Source organism: Myotis daubentonii, chromosome X, assembly GCF_963259705.1.
Source record: "Myotis daubentonii chromosome X, mMyoDau2.1, whole genome shotgun sequence".
Taxonomy (NCBI): Eukaryota; Metazoa; Chordata; class Mammalia; order Chiroptera; family Vespertilionidae; genus Myotis; species Myotis daubentonii.
The window spans coordinates 4,542,838-4,563,053 of NC_081861.1; the positions used below are offsets into that span (position 1 = coordinate 4,542,838).

A 20,216-nucleotide genomic window follows, 5' to 3' on the forward strand; every position below is an offset into this window, starting at 1 on the left:
TTAAAAGAGTAGTGCCCAAGATTAAAAAGAAAAATAAAAGGGTCAGGTGGGGGCCCAGGTTGCCAAGACAACGGAAGAGGGGACAGAGCAGTAAGTCTAGTAGCAAATGCTGCCAGGTAACAGGCTGCAGGCGGACTTCAGGGGTGCTTTAAAGATGACACACAGACTGGATCTCTGGGCCTCCTAGTAACTTTGTGCTTTAGACACAGGGCACCTTAGCAAACAGTAGGGGTTAGGGGGAAAATGAAGGACCGTGTGACTCAAAAAGGCATTCAGGCTCTTTAATGTCTGGAGAGGGGGGAAGTCAATGATGAGTCTCCTCCGGGATATTCTGCAGGCCTTGCAGTTCTCTAAGCCCCTGAAAAAGAGCACAGAAGAGATTGAACAGAGGCCCCACCCCAGGCTTGCTCTGACCTCCCCTCCCTCAGAGCCACCCTGGCTCCAGCTTGGCTCCGTTTAGAGGGAGACAGATGGGCCTTCCAGTCCCTGGCTCTCTCCCTTCTTCAGGTCACCACCCTAAATGCATTTGGAGACAGAGTCTGGGAGTGGGGTGAGCTGCTCTCACCTCTAGCAACATGTGGATATGGGCTTTGATATTCATTGAGTCCTTGGTGAGGCTGTCGCTGAGCCTGGAGAAAAGAAACAAGAAAGGGCGAAGTGGGCCCCATGATCAGAAGATGAGGCTTCCTCCTCATTCCAAGAGCTACCTATGTCCTGGATGACTTCCACACAGCAGGTGGTAGGACACCCACTATCTGACCTGCTCCTATGCAGAGATGCCTGGCCATCATCTGAGCTGCACTAACTCAAAGAATTAGTGAATTACTGAATCCCTACTCAACGCCAGGTGTATTAGGTACTGGGGAGACAGCAGAAAGCACAACAAACAAAAACTTCGGCCTCATGAAGCTCAAATTCTCATTGAGAGGGACAAATCATGGAGTAAAATACGAAGTATGTCAGATGGTTCTACGTATGATGAAAAAATTAGACAATAAGAGAAGAAGGAGTATAGGAGTGGGGGCTGCAATTCTAATCACAGTGCTCAGGGATGGTCTCACTGAGAAGCATTTGAGTACAGACTTCAAATGAAGAAGTGAATCATCTGGATAGATGGAGGATGGATGTTATAGACACAAGGGGCAGCAAATGCAAAGGCACCAAGGTGGGGGTGTACCTGGCATATCTGAGGTACAACAGAGACAGTGTGACTGGAGAATAAGTGAAGGCGGATTGCAGGCGGTGAGGTCAGAGAGCAGGAGGCAGATATGTAAAACCTACAAGGTCATGGTTAAGGACTCCGGCCTTTATTTTAAGTGGGATGTGATCTCAGCAGGGATGTGAACTGACTAGGATTTTAGAGGGTCCATCTGGCTGCTCTATGGGGAATCGACTGGGGATAAGCAGAGCTGGTATGGAAGCAGGAAGCCCAGTGAGGAAGCTACTGCAATAGTCCATGTGAGACATGGACTCAGGCCACAGTAGTAGCAGTTGAGGTGATGAGAAATAATTGGATTTGGGATATACTAGTATTTTGAAGGTAGAGTCAACAGGATTTACCAAAGGGTTAGATGTTGGGTGTCACAGAGAGTACTCAAGAAAGGCCTAAGCAACTGGGAAACTAGAGTTGCCTGAAACCACTTTGGCCCTGTAATGTTCCGAGTTACACAAACCAGTGCATTCCTTCGATAAGCCAACTGGGATCACTTTCACTCCAAAGAATCCTCAATGACAAAGGGTCATGGGAGGCCTTTCTGAAGAATGCAGAATGAGTAAGAGTTAAACAGTACGAAGGTCTTTTCCACAAAGAAGACCAGACGGTAGGAAAGAGCTTTTTGAGGAGCAGTCAGGTGAGAGTATTAGAAAATTAAGTGAATGATGGAAGAAAATTGGATCAAAGAAGTAAGGGGCTAGATCATGCCGGATCTTGATGTCATGATAAGGAATTTGGACTTCATTGTGCTGAGCTATCTGTAAATGCAGGAGTCAGTTTTAGGGAAATGAAATACTGTAAGAAAGTAGAAGGCAACAACACAGGATGATAAATTAGAAAAAAATAGTATAAACCTGCTTACATATCAATGTCTCCCAAATGTATATATTCAGTCCAGACCTCTCTCCCGAACTCCAGCCTTGGGAGTTTTAACTATATCTTAAAAATTCAACCTTAATGTTTAACAAACAGCTCACACTTAACAGATCCTAGATTGAACTCCTGATCTTCTCTAATTCTACTCCTCGCCCCTGTCTTCTCCATCTCAGATAATGGCAACTCCATCCTTCCAGTTTTTCTTTTTTTTTTTTTATCCTTCCAATTTTTCAGCCCCAAACCTGAACTGCTCTTTCACTCACACACCACATCCAATCCAGCATTCTATTTAAAATTGTAACTACAATTTTTCTTATCTGCATTCCATGCTGTTCTCTGAAGAATGGTTTGTGACACACTATATCATATACATGTTTTCTCTGTCTCCCCTGACTAGAATGTAAACTGTGTAAGATTTGGCAGAGATTTGGTCTGCTTTGTTCCCTGCGGTATTTCCAGGAGCCAAAATAGTGTGTAGCACATAGTAAGCACCCAATGTATATTGAAGGAATAAGTGAATGACTACTCTACTCAAAGGAACGTGGAATCCTCAAATGATGGTTGAGTCCATGCTTATGGACAAGAAATAAATAGAGGGTGTTGTTGCCAGAAAGCAAGAATGCTTTCAAGAAAATCTAGGGTAGTGATCAAAGAATAGAGGAATGAAATTGATCAGCTTGATCCCTTGATCAGGTACAATTTGAACATCAAAGAAAAGAATTACTTAATGGCATAAGCTTAATCTATGAAAGGCTATGAGTTCAACACTTAGAAAAAAATAAAAGTTGTCAAATGCTAGTTGTAACACAAAAGGGATATGTTGAATTTATTGCTACTGATTTAACATGTAAGGCAGTGTTACTAGTCATATGGTTATTCTGCTCCTTCTGTAATGACATGTCTGTTTATGGGTGTGAATGTGTACTCTTGTGTGTAATCAGGAAAGAATACACAAAGAGACCTGATCCTCCCACTCCCCAAACAAAAAAATATACTAAGAACAGGAGGGACTGATAGGACATTTTTACTACATAAAATAACCTGAAAGAAAGTTGAAAGTTTACCATAAGAAACCACGCATTTTAAAGAGAGCAAGCTACACAGACTCAAATCTTCATCTTCTAGAAAGAATAAACTTCTAGGGGTTCCCCTAATTATAATTAATAGAGATTCAACTAGATTTCTCATCACAATAATAGATCACACCAATATATCAAAAAGACCAGACAAGGGGGCAGGCACTGACAACTTAAAGACATCAAGTCTCATAAAATTAAAATCTATTTGAAAGGCTCATAAATCCTGTGACATAACAAGGAGAGCTTTGTTATAAAAAATGGTCTTGGTCTAAATGACCACCAGTTCAGAATTGTGTTGGCCTGTGAGAGCAGGCCCCTCAAGTAAACTGTTCACCAACTGGCCTGATCACGAAGATTTAGAAATCTCAGCAGGTCTGAGGCTCTATTTGGTCTAACACTGAGACCCTGGAAAGGTTTGAAAAGAGATGTACTGAAACCCTAAGGGAGGCAACTCTGGAAGAAATGAATGTAGGAATAAAGATAAATATAACCCAGAAGGCATTTTAGATGAGCGATATTCACTTTAGTGGGGTGTTAATCTAAGTATATTCCTCAGGGTCCCCTCACTCACTCCACCTGAGCCATGCTCACCTCTCCTGGCAATTCCTCTAACACAGTAGGCACACTGGTCCCCTTGCCAGGAATGCTCTTCCCTGGACAGCCCCCTACCTTGTTCAATCAACCAAGTGACTCAAATGTCACTTCCTCTGGGAGGCCTTCCTTAGCTACATTTCAAACCTCTCATCCACATTCCCAATTCCCCTTCCCTGCACAAAACCTTAAAAGAAACCGGAGCCCATACTTTCTTCCCACATTACCTCCCCATCACCACCAACAGAGACCTGCTTCAATCCCCACTTTAACCTGTTACCAGCATTCACTTTTAGATTCATTCAACAAACACAGATTGCCTACTATATGCTATGTACTATTCTAGTTCACTTAGGGCATAGACAAAATATGTACCTTTATCGTATAAACCTTATATCCCAATGGGAGGAGGCAATGAACATTATAAAGAAGTAAATTTCACAGTAAACATTAGGGGGTCATAAGTATCAGGGAGAAAGAGAAAGTAGAGCGAGGGAAGGGAATCAGGAGTGCCAGGGGCTGCAATTTTAAAGTCAGGTTACAGAAGACCTCTTTGAGGAAGTGACATTTAAGCAAGACTCACACTGAGTAAGGAGGAAGGAGCCAGTCCTTCCTCCCTTCCCCAAATTGCAGGCACCTGGGAAGCAGTACTGCAGGCAGCGAGAACAGCCACTGCCATCACCCTGAGGTGGGATCATTGTGGGGTTTTTTTATATATTTTATTGTTTGTTTTTTTACAGAGAGGAAGGGAGAGGGATGGAGAGTTAGAAACATCGATGAGAGAGAAACATCAATCAGCTGCCTCCTGCACACCCCCTACTGGGGATGTACCGGCAACCAAGGTACATGCCCTTGACCGGAATTGAACCCGGGACCCTTTGGTCCGCAGGCCAACGCTCTATCCACTGAACCAAACCGGTTAGGGCTATTCTGAGGTTTTTAAAGAAGCCTGGGAAGGTCAGTGTGGTGAGAGCACTGAACGAGCAAAAAAAAAAAAAAAAAAAAAAAAAAAAAAATTAGCAAGTCTGGCTTGTGTGGCGTTGACCTATGAACCAGGAGGTCATGGTTCAATTCTAGGTCAGGGCACTTGCCAGGGTTGCGGCTGGATCCCCAGTAGGGAGCGTGCAGGAGGCAGCCGATCAATGCTTCTCTCTCATCATTGATGTTTCTATCTCTCTCCCTTCCTCTCTGAAATCAATATAAAATATAAATAAATCAATAATCTTTTTAAAAAATATATTTTATTGATTTTTTACAGAGAGGAAGGGAGAGAGATAGAGAGTTAGAAACATCAATGAGAGAGAAACATCGATCAGCCGCCTCCTGCACATCTCCCACTGGGGATGTTCCCGCAACTCAGGTACATGTCCCCGACTGGAATCGAACCCGGGACCCCTCAGTCTGCAGGCCGACGCTCTACCCACTGAGCCAAACCGATTTCGGCAATAAATAAATAATCTTAAAAATATTATCAGGAGGTGAAGTCAGAGGTAACTTGTTTTATTGTTAGGCTGACTCCACGGATCTGGTCAGAATTGTGCTTATGTGTAACAGTATAGGTCTTCTAGAATGTAAGCCTTCAAGAAGCCCTCTGTCTTGTTCACTGCTGCCTCCCCATCATCAAGCACAGACTCTGCCATACAGCAGATGCCCAATACATGTTTGTGTGAATGAAAAATACATTATTGAGTGCTTAACATGTGCTACATCTGGGGCTGAGCTTTGCATCCCCCCTTTCTTCAGCCTTACCCCTGAGGAGGAGGGGAGATGGGTCCCTGAGTGTCCCAGGAAGCCATGGGGAAAAGGAGAGGTGTTGCAAATGGTGGTGTTCTTAGACACTATCCTCCTGGAATAGACTTACTCTGTGAGGAGATTGCTCTTACGATCAATAAACTTGAGAGCTTCTGCCAGTGTCAACTCCAGGAAAAAACCATATCCAAGGGCCACATAGATCCGTGAGGTGTCTGAGCTAAGGAAACAGTAGTTAGAGGAAGTGGGGCAAATTCTTACCCCTGTTTAGCATACCATACGGTTTATTTAAGTCTTTTTTATTCCCCTCCCCTCCTTCCCTTCCCCAAATTGCAGCTCTGGGAGAGCAGGAATGTTGTCCTATTTTATTCACTGCCACATCTCCAGCACCTAGCACAGTGTCTGGTACACAGCAAATACTCAAAAAAATATTTATTGAACGAAGGAAGGGGAAAGATGAACCCTGTGGGCTTAAAGGGGCAGGAAGACACTCACACAACTGTGTCAACGAAGAAATTACAACCCAAATCCACCTGCATATATAACTCTGAGTGTTTCGCTTCCTGTGGGGCCAGAGAAAAGAGGTAGGGGTTAGTGGTCAACTTTTAGGCCACGTGACAGGTTTTGGTCTGGGTTATCTCCTCCCATGACCCTCCCTTGCCCACAAAAGAAGGTACCCAACCTTGACATCTTTACCTGGAGACGCTCAATGACATTTCTCAGTTGAAGGTATTTGGACAGCTGCTCATATACCTTGTCACGATGATCCAGTACCTTTCTGATAGGACATGATGGGACAAGAGTAAAATGGTGACCAACAGGAAGCCCTGTCCTTGGAATACCTCATATCATGACCCTCTGAGACCCTCAAGTCACCGTGCCCTAAAGAGGGGCTTTAGTGCAGAAGTTAAGATTTGGACTCTGGGTCAGATTGCTTGGATTTGAATCCAGGCTCTCATTTTACTAGCTGTTTGACCTTGGTAAGTAAATAACCTCTTTGAGATTCAATTTCCCCATCTATAAAACAGGGATGGCAAGTATTACCCCATAGAGTCATTAGATGGATTAAATGAGTGTTTACTATAAAGTACTTAGAATAGTGCCTGTCAGATAGTAAGCTCCATATATGTGTTAGCTATTATTTATTAGTATTATTATATTACTCTCAATGCCTCCCTCCAATCAGAATGTCTTATTCTCACCCTAGAAAAATCCTCCATCCCTTTTAGGATGCTCTTTAAAAAAAAACCTGTTCATTGATTTCAGGGAGGGCAGGCGAGGGAGAGAGAGATAGAAACGTCAATGATGAGAGACATTGATTGGCTGCCTTCCGCATGCCCCCTAGTGGGGATTGAGCCCGCATCCCGGGCATGTGCCCTGAGGGGGAATTGAAAATTGTTACCTCCAGTTCATAGGTCCACACTCAACCACTGAACCACACCGGTGGGGCTAGGATGTTCTTAATACTAGTTCTGAACACTCTATTTCCTGCTCAGATCGATGATAGTAATAATAATTTTTCATACTCATTGAACCTCTAGTATCCACATTAAATCCTCTACCAGGACTGCTCAAAACCATTGATGGAACATGATGGGACAAGAGTAAAATGGAAGGATCCATCGACTTCCCCATTTCACAGATGAGAAAACTGAGGACCATAAAGGCCAGGAGAGGCACGTGTTCGCACTGATGGCTAAATGGGCCAAACTGGTTTCAAACCTGAGAACTCTGGCCTAGGAAATCCAGCCCTTAACTGTTCAGTAACATCGATGGCCGCGTGCGCGCGGACACATCCTCTATTAAGGCGCCAAGTCCCAGTCAAGTAGCACCCCAACCGTCGCCCCTCCTCCCCTCTTGAATGGCGCGGAGGGCCGGGCTCCAAAAACCTTGCCCACCAATCAGAAGGCTAGACCCTGACTCCTACCGCCCTGCTCACCACGTGGCAAGTTCCCTACGCCCCACCCCCCACTGTCACTCACTGCAGGTCCCGCTGCAGCACATCGGAGATGAAGGCTTCATAGCGCAGCACTTTCTCCCCCGTGGCGTCCAGGGCCCGCCGCTTAGGGGGCGTCGCCATGATGGGCTCCTGAGGAACGGGGAGGGGGAAGACCACGTTGAACACTCAATGTGTCCTCAGGCACCGTCCATCTGCACCTTCTCAACGTCGGGAGTGAGTACGTCCAGCTTAACGCTGGGCGCGGGGGGGCGGGAAGGCGTCCGCCTTCTTCCCCTTCCAACTCTGGGGCCCGCCACCCAGGGATACCCAAACGCAGCCCTCACCTTAGAGCCGCCGGCAATAAGAGAGGTTGGTAAGAACCATGGCTTCCGGGTGGCGCGGTTGAATGACGTATGAAGAGGGCGCGGGCCAACCGAATAGCCAGGTGAGGAGGGGCAGTCCGAAACGGAAGAAAAAGGAGCGGCGGAGAAGGGAAGGGCGGTGCTAGCGGCGTCCCAGGAGATTGCGGAAGTGGCCGAGCGTGGGAACCCGGACTGCGCGCGCGCGCGGAGCCTCTGGGGACCATTGCGTTGCTGGGGGCGGGCCTTAGTGGGATTTGGCGGGTTCTGGAGCCGCCGGGACGCACAGTAGACATAGAGAGTAAAAAGCATTTTGTGTCTAAAAGCCAGAGCCTTGCAACTCTGCTGGGTGGTTAACCACAGTGGTAGAATGTGTCATTTTTCTGTTGTCTGTACTGACGGCCTTTTTTATTTACGTGGATAATTGAAAATTGACTAATTATGAAATCTGACAACCTCAGAACAAACTTGTTGAGCATCACTTTTTAGAAACAATGTGAATTGAAATATTCCATCCACTAGCCAACCCAAGTAATGTCTGCTCTTGGTTAAAGAATGTAATATCAATCACAATATCCCCCATCCCCATTCCCCCAAAACACACACACACACACAAAAAAAAAAAAAAAAAAAAAAAAAAAGAAGGAAAGAAAGAAAAAGAAAAGCCAGAGCCTTGGAAGCAGGAGTGCAAGAATGGATTATGGTTCTGATCTGTAAAAGGGGAGTACAACCCTGTGATATCTCCCTGGATTTTTCTTTTTTTACACGGAGAGTTTGGCTTTGACTCTCAGTAATGGGAATGAATGTGAGCATTTAAAAAGTTTAAAACGGAGACAGTTTTTCAAAAATTCACCCTTGATAACTCCAGCCTGTGGCTCCCAGTGCATAACTGGGGTTCAAGCAGAAATTGATAACACACTGTTTAATCACCTCATTTAATAGAAGCATCAAATAGAGGGTTGCAGAAGTCCTCGGTCCAAGATTGGCTATCTTATATTTAGAAATAGTTTCTGTATATTTTTATATATGTAAGCTTTTCATTAATTTTTTTTTGCATTCAAGTTACTGAATGAATTTATTTCCCAAGTTCGATTTTTAAATAATAGCATCTAACCCAGCAAGTCCAGGCCTGAGCCTGGAGGAGAATCCAGAGGCAGGGATTCCCTACATGCTATTCCTGCCTGTAGGGCCTAGAGCAAGTCAAGATTTTCTTTGCCCTTAGAACAAAATGATTGTAAAGAAACATTGAGATTTAAACATTTTAGGGGTATATCTTTTCATGCCACATATAATTTAAATTATATTTAGAGTGATTGAAACAGATATTATAGGTTTGAAATGTAAAAATAAAGTTGGAAACATGGTCTTAAAAAGTAAAATTTGTTGCCCTGGCCAGTGTGCTCAGTGGTTAGAGCGTTGGCCTGTGCACTGAAGGGTGGTGGGTTTGATTCCCGGTCAAGGGCATGTACCTGGGTTACAGATTCAATCCTGGGCCCCTAGTCAAGGCTTGTGCGGGAGGCAGCCAACCCATGTGTCTCTCTCATGTAGATGTTTCTCTCTCCCTCCCTCCCTTCCTTCCTGCCTTCTTGCCTTCTACTCTCTGTAAAAAGCAATGGAAAAAATATCCTTGGGTGAGGATTTAAAGAGAATAAAGAATTTTTTTAAGTAAAAATTGTTTTTGTGAAATGCAAGTTAATAGACTTAGACCCTTCTCCAGCTCACCAGAACTCTGTTCTCCCTGTTACATAAAAATAATAAATGTTAATACCCTTTTTCACAGGAACAATTTTTACATTTCAAACCTACAGAAAAATTGGCAGTGAACACCCATACAACCTTCATTTAGACTGGTTGTTAATATTTGACCACATTTACTTTCTTTCAAGACCACAGGATAATTGTTGACATATCATGTTGACATTATGACATATAATGACAATAGCATTCCAGCTTTTGGATGGCCTGTGTATATGTTTTTTTAAATTTAATTTATTGAGGTGAGATTGGTTCACAAAATCATACAGGTTTCAAGTGTACAACTCAATAAAACATATTAGCACCATTATGTGTCAAAGTATTACCAGAACATGCATGGCAGCATTTTGTATAACAGCAAAACATTAGAAATAACTGAAATATCTATTAATAATGGATGGCTCTAATTAATAAAGGTATGTCATTACAACAGAACATGAACAGTGCATCAGAAACTTATGATCCAGGACCTGTATGTACCTAACAACACGGCCTGAAAAGAATAAAGTCTTAAAAATAAAATTCTAAAAAAAAAACAACCCAAAACAAAAATAAAATTCTAAAATTCTAAAACTTTTTAATATTTTTTGTAAACCAGGTTACCCAGCAAAAAATTCTGTCTCTGGTTCTCTAGGAATGTATTTTGCCTTCATTAAATTTTAATAAAATGTTATTAGACCTGAAAAATATTATGCTAAGTGAAATAAACCAAACTGAGGAAGACAAAGATCACATGATCTCACTTATTTGTGGAATCTAATGAACAAAATGAATGGACCAACAAAATAAGACCTGAACCAGGGAGGCATTGAACAGACTGACATGCCTCAATGTGGGAGTGGGGGGGCGAGAAGAAATAAACCAAAGAACTTATATGCATAGTTGGGGGGCAGGGGGGAGGGTAAGGGTTGGGAGAGGGGGCAAAGGGGGGTTGGGAGATATCTGTAATACTATCAATAATCTCTCTATATAAAACCCTAATATGCAAATAGATTGAATGGAACAACCAAACAAGCGGTCGCTCTGATGTTCACTGAGCACCAGGGGACGCACGCAGAGCATGGTGGGTGTCAGCAGCAGGCGGCAGAGCATGGAACATGGTGGGCATTGGCTGTGGCGGGATGGTGGATCAGGTGAGCAGAGGTACCAGACCAAGGTGGGACGCCCTTTGCTGTCATTGTGGCGAGCCTCTGATGGTTACTGAAAATTCTATGCTCCTGTGTGCCACAGCCCGCCAGGCACTCACACCAGCGCTGGCCCCAATCGCTCAGCGCTGTTAGCAGGTGCGAGTGGTGGCTGCCATCCCCGATTGCCGATTGCCCCTCAGGGCTTCTCCACCTCCCCCTGCTCCTGAGGGGCGTGATCGGGCCGGCAGCTGCCTCTCGTACCCGCTGCCAGTGATGGCCCTGCTTGCACCTGCTGCCAGTACTGGAGTCACAGTTTGCACCCATTTCTGGGGGCGGCGCTGCTCGCACCTGCAGTTGGCACCAGAGTCACCACTCACACCTGCTGCCAGTGCCCAGCGCTGGCCCCGATCACTTGGCACCGTCTTTTCCACCTCCCCCTGCTCCTGAGGGATAATCAGGGCAGCAGGCACCACTTGCACCTGCTGCTGGTGTCAGCCTGGACCTGCTGCTGGAGAAGTGCATCAATGAGAGCCTGAGGCAGCTCAAGGGGCTCATCCTGCCGATGCTGGACAGGGAGAGCCCCAGGTACTAGAAGCTAGAAGGCGGACATCCTGGAAGTGACCGTGCACTTCCTACAGGAGCAACCTGTGTTCTGCCTGGTGGCAGCACTTGACGCACATACTGCCCACCCACCATGCCCTGGAGCCCACCCTGAGCTCTCGCCAGTTGGAGCACCTGTGGCGGGTGCACTGCGGGACTCCCGGCAGCCCACCTTTGCCCTCCCCGCCATCCACCTCCCCCTCTGCCCCCAGCTCCCCCTACCCTCGATGTCTGTGCCTCTGATGGCCCTGGGAGGCCCCTGGCTGGTCCATGGGCCCTGTTGACTGCCCCTGGGGACTGAGGAAGCTTTGGTGGCAACTGCTGTTCCTACCACAGCAAATCCTCATGAAATGGTGGGAACATGACCAACAGTGGGGCTCCCGCCTTGTCTTGGGCACCCAGCTCAGAACCCACAGCCAGGGAGTAGCCCGGATGTTTGTGATCTGTGTGGCTGACTGAAGGCCAGGGGAGCTCAGCTTGAGGAAATAAGGGAAGAAGCCCTGTCTCACCCCCAACTTGAGGGTGTCTGTGATGGAGGAGAAGGGGTGGGTGACTACAGAGGAGAGTGAAGTCCCCCACCCCCACTGGTGGAAGTAGCTCTAGGCATGGGACAGCCCCAGAGGCCCAGGCAGCCAACACACCTGTCTCAGCATTGAGAGTTCACCTGAGCCAGGTGCAGTCATCTGCTCTGACTGGTCACTGCCTTCCCAGCCCTCCTTGGCCTGTCTCCTTGCCAGCTCTGCCTGGGAACCTCTGGGCAGAGAGAAGCAATGACCTGAGGGCTCTGCAGGCCAGGGAGCCATCGCCTCCACTCCTGGGCTCTACTCTCCAAAGCCTCCACTTATAAGGACTGGATGCAGCTAGAGCTCCGTGCTGTTAGGGATGGGCGCTTCACTAGGTGGGCTTGGGGAAGATTTATTTCCCCGAGCATTAATCGAATCTGGTTTATGTGCCAGGTGTGAGGAAGGGGTGGGGCAAGAATGAGGGTGCCCAGTGGCCTCGAGGAGGCCCAACGCAGAGACAGTGCCAATGGGAGGTGAGCACGGCCCATGTCACAGCAGCAGAAAAATCAAGGCATGACAGCAGATTAAGGACCAGGAAACACCTTTCCTCATTTCTCTTGAAAACTGCTTCTTGTTGCTCTTCAGGTTTGGTTACTGAAAGCAACTTGTTCTTAAGATTTTTTTTCTTCCCCATGAAAGTAGGAAGAGCCTGCAAAGATTCAGGGAGGAGTCCACGGATCCCAGGAGTGGGTGCCCAAGACAGGGCGAGAGCCCCACTGTCATTCATGTTCCCACCATTTCATGAGGATTTGCTGAGCATCCTCTCCAAGGTGGGAGTCCTCCCCCCAGTGCCTAGTCCAGTGATGGCGAACCTATGACACGTGTGTCAGAGGTGACACTCGAACTCATTTTTTTGGTTGATTTTTCTTTGTTAAATGGCATTTAAATATATAAAATAAATATCAAAAATATAAATCTTTGTTTTACTATGGTTGCACATATCAAAAAATTTCTATGTGACACGGCACCAGAGTTAAATTAGGGTTTTTCAAAATGCTGACACGCCGAGCTCAAAAGGTTCGCCATCACTGGTAGTCTAAGAGCCTGTGCGAGGGACCAGGGTGCTAGGGGCAAGAAGACAGAGCTGATGGAGGGAGAGGGTGTCACTAAACCCATGATGACCTGGGCACTTATTTGGGTGGCACCACGTGAGAAGCTGTGGGTGTTACTAAAGAAGTCACTGTTAAGACAACAGGGTGAGGCCCCAGCAAGGTGTCCTGTCCTATGTGCCTCCCTGGGCCCAGCTGGCTGGACTGTAAGCTCCCAGTGGGCAAGGCCAGGGCTGAGTACACCTCTGTGTTCCCAAGGTACAGAGCACAGTGGGTGCTCAATAAAAATGGTGGGCTAACAACAACAAAAAAGTATTTCCCTTCTTGCAAGTAGATTTTTGATTGCATTATTTAAAAATGTTGCCCTAACTGGTTTGGCTCAGTGGATAGAGCGTCGGCCTGCGGACTGAAAGGTCCAGGGTTTGATTCCGGTCAAGGGCATGTACCTGGGTTGCGGGCACATCTCCAGTGGAAGGTGTGCAGGAGGCAGCTGATCGATGTTTCTCTCTCATCGATGTTTCTAACTCTCTATCCTTCTCCCTTCCTCTCTGTAAAAACCAATAAAATACATTAAAAAAAATAAAAATGTTAGTATGCTTAATGAAAATTTATGCCAGTATAAACAGTTTAAATATGAATGACTTATATATGCTGTTACCCTGCCTCTTGTTTTGTTCCAAAAATAAAGTCACCATGCAGTGTCTGTATTTTATATATATTCATATATACTGTATATGTGATGATTGTGATGCATAAGAATTAAGTGATATTGCATTATTCCAAACAATGGAAGATAATAGTTTAAAGCTTTAATAAATGAGTATATTATTACTCTCTCTTATTAATGGTGCCTTTATTTAAGGGACTAGTTTCTTTGTTGTTGGTTTTTTTCATATGTTACTTCTGTTTAACATTCTTTTCTCACTTCTAGGGAAAAAAAATCCTTTTTTTCCTTTAATATTCCTCATAGCAGATGAAATATTGCCTCCTTTCCATGGGCATCTGTGATTAATGCATTGACATAATCAGATGTTTGCTCAAATAGTAGATCCCTGTGATGTTTAGTTTCTTTTTAAAAAAAAACAAAACATATTTTTTATTGATTTCAGAGAGGAAGGAAGAGAGAGAGGGAGAAACATCAATGATGAGAGAGAATCATTGATTGGCTGCCTCCTGCATATCCCCTATTGGGGATCGAGCTCACAACCTGGGCATATGCCCTGACTGGGAATCAAACCGTGACCTCCTAATTCATAGGTCAACACTCAACCACTGAGTCACACCAGCTGGGCATCAAACAAATTCTTATATAGGGCCCTAACCGGTTTGGCTCAGTGGATAGAGCATCGGCCTGCAGACTGAAGGGTCCCAGGTTCAATTCTGGTCAAGGACATGTACCTTGGTTGTGGGCATATCCCCAGTAGGGAGTGTGCAGGAGGCTGCTGATCAATGTTTCTAACTCTATCCCTCTACCCTCCTCTCTGTAAAAAATCAATAAAAAATATATTTTTTTTAAAAAGAAAGGAATATGTGATGAATAATGAACGTCTTTATATAATTGTTTTTAAAAAATTCTTATATAGGGTTAGTGGATGGGAAAAAATCCAAAGTTAGTGAGTTCCCAAGGTCTGCCTTCTTTCATTGCCCTTGCAAAAATTAGCCCTGGAATGCTTCAAAGATTAGCCCTGAACGCTCTATCCCTTCAGATAGGTTCTGTCCTTGATCTGGGCTCAAGGCTGCCTTATCTTCAGGGCCTGCTCTCCTTCTTGTAACAAGTCCTTCAGTTTCCCAGGGTCTGTATGAAAATCTCTCTGTGATGTCAGACAGCTTAATGTCTTCCAAACGGCTTAATCCATTCCTGGAAGAGAATCATCAGCATTTACAGAAACAATGTTTATGTGAATAAATGGTGGGGTGGGTTATAATTCTCACGGTTATAGTGTCTTAGTCAAAATGAAGAAACCAACAGTAATATATTGTTATTAACTAAAATTCCAAACTTTATTTTAATTTCACCAGGTTTTTTTTTTCCCCATTAATGCTATTTTTCGGGTCTAGAATCCAATGTAGGTATCACATTGCATTTAGGTGTCATGCCTCATTTAGTTACCAGTCTCCTATTGTCTGCAACAATTTCTCCCTCCCTCCTTGTTTTTAATGATCTTGACAGTCTTTTTTTTTTTTTTTTTAATTTATTTTTTTTTAAATATATTTTATTGATTTTTTACAGAGAGGAAGGGAGAGAGAGAGTTAGAAACATCGATGAGAGAGAAACATCAATCAGCTGCCTTCTGCACATCTCCTACTGGGGATGTGCCTGCAACCCAAGTACATGCCCTTGACCGGAATCGAACCTGGGACCTTTCAGTCCACAGGCCGATGCTCTATCCACTGAGCCAAACCGGTTTTGGCATCTTGACAGTCTTAAGGAGTATTAGCCAGGCAACCTATAGAATGTCCCCCAATCTGGGTTTTTTTTTTCTGATAGTTTTTCTGATTAGACTGGAGTACAGGTAGGGGCGGGTGACAGTATAAAGTATTTTTGTTATGGGGGCTCTTTAGATACTCATTGTCCTACCTCTCTCCATCTTGGGAGGAGACCCAACTCCTGCCCTCTGCAGGTGGAGAGGGCCAAGAACTATTTGACTTCCAGCACCTCCTAGTTAGGGTAAGTTGAAGTAAATCAATATCAGCAATATTTCCTGAGATTTTGCAAAGCCAGGACATTCTAATTCTTTCTAATGCTTTGGGATTTCAATAACAATTTTTTGAGCAAGCAAGGTTTCAATTGATAATGCTCTGTAAAATGGTTATTTATCTTTCTTCTCAGAAAGATAATTATTTATTTCTCCTATCTGACTCAGAATCAGTCTTGCCTCTCAATACAAATACTCTTGGATGTGTGCATGTCTTTGTCACCTCATACTTTCTCAGCCTGCTTTGTTTTTCCAATACAACTTAACACCACCTGGTATATAACTGATTATTAGTTCAATTTCTGACTTCCACCAGTAGAATGTAAGTTCTCCATATGTGCTATATTGTGACTCCTCACTGATGAAGCCTTAGTACCTTTATGTAGCAAGTTCTGTATACTAGTAGATAGCTGGATGGATTTAATAAATAGAAGTAATGGCCTGAATACAGACATTTGAGGCTTGAAACATGGGTGTTTGGCCAGCAGGAGGAGCTACAGGAAATCTGAATGGACAGGAACAATTCATTTGCTAGGTGGAGTTCCCCCCTAGTGCTTGTGCAAGTTAACCATGTACCTGAAATTCCTGAGGATCTTGTTTAGGATAATGCTCATTTTTATCCAGGAGGTCTGGGTTATGGCTCAAGATTCTTCATTTTTAAAGAAAGGTTTATTAGAAAATTCTCACCTTGAACTGTGTAGCATGTGATGCAATATTGCCTGCCACTCATTAAAACCAACAGGAGGAAATACGCCTGTTTCCAAAGTGGTCCTGGTAAAAAATGCATAAAAAGCAGTTTCTGCTGTGGCTTGTGCTGTATACCTCTGCCCCTTGACATTCCAAAGAATCCCACCAATGGCCATGGGTACCCATTTTACAGATGGGAAACTGAGGCACCAGGAAGCTGTTGTACCAGTGGTTAACACAGTGGTTGTTAGGAGTTGCCCTTTTCTGCCCAGGCCAGGTGGAAGGTGATGAAAGAGAGAGACTGAGGGGTCTGTTTGGTGTTTTCCCCAGGCCCTGAAGGAGGGAAGGTTCTCAGGGCAGATCCACCTGGTAAGTGGGAAACCTCTTGGGAACTGTTGAAATTCTGGAAGGGAAAACATCTTTGGGGAAAGCAAAGACTGTGCTGCCAGGTTAGGAGGTAGGTAGAAGTTTGGACCCTTTGACACCCATGATGACTTTATTCTGGCATTTCTTCCTCCACATAAAATTGTTTTTTAAATCCTCATTGGAGAACATGGAGAGAGAGAGAGAGAGAGAGAGAGAGAGAGAGAGAGAGAGAGAGAGAGAAACATAGATGTGAGGAAGAAACATTGATTGGTTTCCAGTACCCTCCCTGACTAGGGATCAAGCCTGCAATCCAGGTATGTACCCTGACCCGGAATTGGGAATTGAACCAGCAACTTTTTGGTGCATGGGACAACACTCAACCAACTGAGTCACTCTGGCCAGGCGTTCTCCACATTAAAATATATATAATTGATTTCAGAGAGGAAGGGAGAGGTAGAGAGCTAGAAACATCAATGATGAGAGAGAATCATTGATCAGCTGCCTCCTGCATGCCCCACACTGGGGATCGAGCCCACAACCCAGACATGTGCTCTGATTGGGAATGGAACCACAATCTCCTGGTTCATAGGTTGATACTTAACCACTGAACATGCCAGCCGGGCTCCACATTTTTAATATTTATCATATTTCTTCCAGGTGGGGAGTTTACTGAAACACCCATGGTCAACTTCTCAGCAGGACATATTTAGGGAGCAGCTATGCAGTTATCTGGACATGGTAAAAGTCACAAGGGATGATACTGTGGCCTCAATATTGGAAAGGCCCTGAATTAGAAAAGCTATGTGTGACAGGCTGAGTAGTGGTCCCTAATGATGTCCAGGTTGTAATCTCTGGGGAAAACGTCTTTGGGAAAGAAAGGCTGTGCTGCCGGGTTGGGAGATGGGGAGAAGTTACATTACATTCTCTGTAATGTTCACTTATATGGCAAAAAGGGATTGTGCAGATGTGGTTAAGTTCAGGATCTTGAGATGGGGAGGTTATGCTGGATTCTCCAGGTGTAATCACTAGTGTCCTTCTAAGTGGAGAAGCTGAGGGAGATTTGATCACAGAAGTGGAGACAGTGATGTGATGACAAAAGCCACTTTGAAGATGGAGAAAGGGCCCTCAGCCAAGGAATACAGGCATCTATGACAAGTTGGAAAAGGCAAAAAACAAACAAACAGATTCTTCCCCTCAGAGCCTCCAGAAAGAACTAGCCCTGCCAACACCTTGATTTTAGCCAGTGAAACTTATTTCAGACTTATGACCTCCAGATCTATAAGATTTAAAAAATGTATTGTTTTAAGGCACCAAGTTTATGGTAACTTGTTAAAGAGGCAACAGGAAACGAACGCACTATCTAAGAACTAGAAAAGCCATTAGGTAACTGGAATTCACTTGGGAGAAAGCAGTGTCTTAGGAAAGATACTATGAATATCATAATAGCTCAAAACATGATGTTGTTCGCTAGAAATTTATTTATAAATATTTTCATTAACTTGAATCTGATATTAAGCCTTTATAAAATAATTCAGCTTTAAAAATTACCAAAAAATCTCTGCATGATAGAGCCTTATTGCAGAAGAGTTACCATTTCAACTTGAAAAAAAAATCTTTTTTTTTTAATTAAATCTTTATTGTTCAGATTATTACATTTGTTCCTCTTTTTTTTTCCCCCCATAACTCCCCTCCTCCCAGTTCCCGCCCCACCCTCCACCCTCACTCCCCACCCACTGTCCTCATCCATAGGTGCACGATTTTTGTCCAGTCTCTTCCCACATCTCCCACACCCCTTTCCCCCCCAAGAATAGTCAGTCCATTCCCTTTCTATGTCCCTGATTCTATTATAATCAACAGTTCATTCTGTTCATCAGATTATTAATTCACTTGATTCTTAGATTCACTTGTTGATAGATGCATATTTGTTGTTCATAATGTGTATCTTTACCTTTTTCTTCCTCTTCCTCTTCTTAAAGGATATCTTTCAGCATTTCATATAATCCTGGTTTGGTGGTGATGAACTCCTTTAGCTTTATCTTATCTGTGAAGCTCTTTATCTGACCTTCAATTCTGAATGATAGCTTTGCTGGATAAAGTAATCTTGGTTATAGGTTTTTGGTATTCATCACTTTGAATATTTCTTGCCACTCCCTTCTGGCCTGCAAAGTTTCTGTTGAGAAATCAGCTGACAGTCGTATGGGTATTCCCTTGTAGGTAACTGAGTTTCTTTCTCTTGCTGTTTTTAAGATTCTTTCTTTATCTTTTGCTCTTGGCATTTTAATTATGATGTGTCTTGGTGTGGTCCTTTTTGGATTCCTTTTGTTTGGGGTTCTCCGCGCTTCTTGGACCTGTAAGTCCATTTCTTTCACCAGGTGGGGGAAGTTTTCTGTCATTATTTCTTCAAATAGGTTTTCAATATCTTGCTCTCTCTCATCTTCTGGCACCCCTATAATTCTGATGTTGGTACGCTTGAAGCTGTCCCAGAGGCTCCTTACACTATCCTCGCATTTTTGGATTCTTTTTTCATTTTGCTTTTCCCGTTGGATGTTTTTTGCTTCCTCGCATTTAAATCATTGACTTGATTCTTGCGCTCCTCTGGTCTGCTGTCGGGCGTCTGTATAATATTCGTTATTTCAGTCCGTGTATGCTTAATTTCTCGTTGGTTCCCCAATATAAGATCGAGGGTCTTATTAGTTTTCGTGTAGATCTCATTAAGTTTATCGACAGCTTCTAAACAGTTCTTGAGAGACCTTAAAAGTGTGGTTCTGAACTCTATATCTTCCATTGACAATTTTGTCCTGTTTCTTTGTCTCCGCATTTTGTTATGCTTCCTTGGTGTACCCCCTAGTGGTCTTTGTTCGAAGTCTTATAGTTAAATCTTGATTGTTGTAGCTAATTCCAGGGAGGGTTTGACCTCCAGGCCAAGTGGCTATGAGAATCAGCTGTGTCAGCAGTGAGAGAACTTCTGTCCTCTAGGGAGGTGCTAATCTAGCCTTTGCCTGAGGCTATCCGGCAAATGCCTCTGTGCAGGGCTTGGGCGGGGCGGGTCGCACAGGATCAACAGGGTGGGCCGGAGAGAGCAGTTATGGCGGCTCTCAGTCCTGTCCCCAGGGGCTCTGCCTCTCTGAGTCCCAGCACCCGCTGCAAAGCTCGGAGAGAAAGCTGCACTCGCTCTGACCGAAGCCAGACAGTCCCGCTTCTCCCGTTTGAGTCTGGGTCCCTAAAGACTCGCCCGGATCTGGTGCTCAGAGTCTGCGACTCCCTCCCGATTGAAAACAACAACCGCGCCCTCCGCCGCCAGCCCGCTCTGTGCACTCCGCACCTCAGAATTTGACTTCACCACTGCGCCTCCTCTGAGTGTCCGTGTGCGTTTCTCTTTCCTCCTAGTTGTAGGACTTCCACTCAGCCAGCGTTCCTGTGGTTCTGGGTGATGTCCGTTCCATGTTTTAGTTTCACTTTTGAAGTAGTTGTTCAAAGCAGCAAACTCCGGCGTTAACCTATGCCGCCATCTTGGTTCTCCCTCCTTCCTTTTTTCCTGAAAAAAAAATCTTAAGGCAGGAACCATAT

The 20,216-nt window shown here is 44.5% G+C and overlaps 1 protein-coding gene across 2 annotated transcripts; it reads right to left on the reverse strand.

The window, feature by feature from the left end:
• Nucleotides 1-168: 168 nt before the first annotated feature.
• On the reverse strand, nt 169-7,918 carry UXT (ubiquitously expressed prefoldin like chaperone). 2 transcript variants are annotated; one of them, XM_059679747.1, is made up of 7 exons: nt 7,792-7,918; nt 7,491-7,597; nt 6,205-6,286; nt 6,004-6,071; nt 5,621-5,728; nt 566-629; nt 268-358 (listed from the first exon to the last, which is right to left on the reverse strand). In XM_059679747.1, exons 2-7 carry the CDS (start codon nt 7,586-7,588, stop codon nt 305-307), a joined length of 474 nt encoding a protein of 157 aa, XP_059535730.1. In that variant the 5' UTR covers nt 7,589-7,597; nt 7,792-7,918; the 3' UTR covers nt 268-304. The 2 variants fall into 2 exon arrangements, with proteins under 2 accessions (XP_059535729.1, XP_059535730.1); XM_059679746.1 differs by lacking the exon at nt 566-629 and having other exon boundaries at nt 169-358.
• Between the last annotated feature and the right edge of the window lie 12,298 nt (nt 7,919-20,216).

Excerpts from the sequence above, each read along its gene's own strand:
- UXT (XM_059679746.1), bottom strand. The coding sequence starts at position 7,588 with ATGGCGACGCCCCCTAAGCGGCGGGCCCTGGACGCCACGGGGGAGAAA. Across the intron at positions 6,287-7,490 it reads GTGCTGCAGCGGGACCTGCA|AAAGGTACTGGATCATCGTG; the intron begins GTGAGTGACAGT and ends ATGTCCTATCAG. Across the intron at positions 359-5,620 it reads AAGAGCAATCTCCTCACAGA|GGGCTTAGAGAACTGCAAGG; the intron begins GTAAGTCTATTC and ends GCTCTTTTTCAG.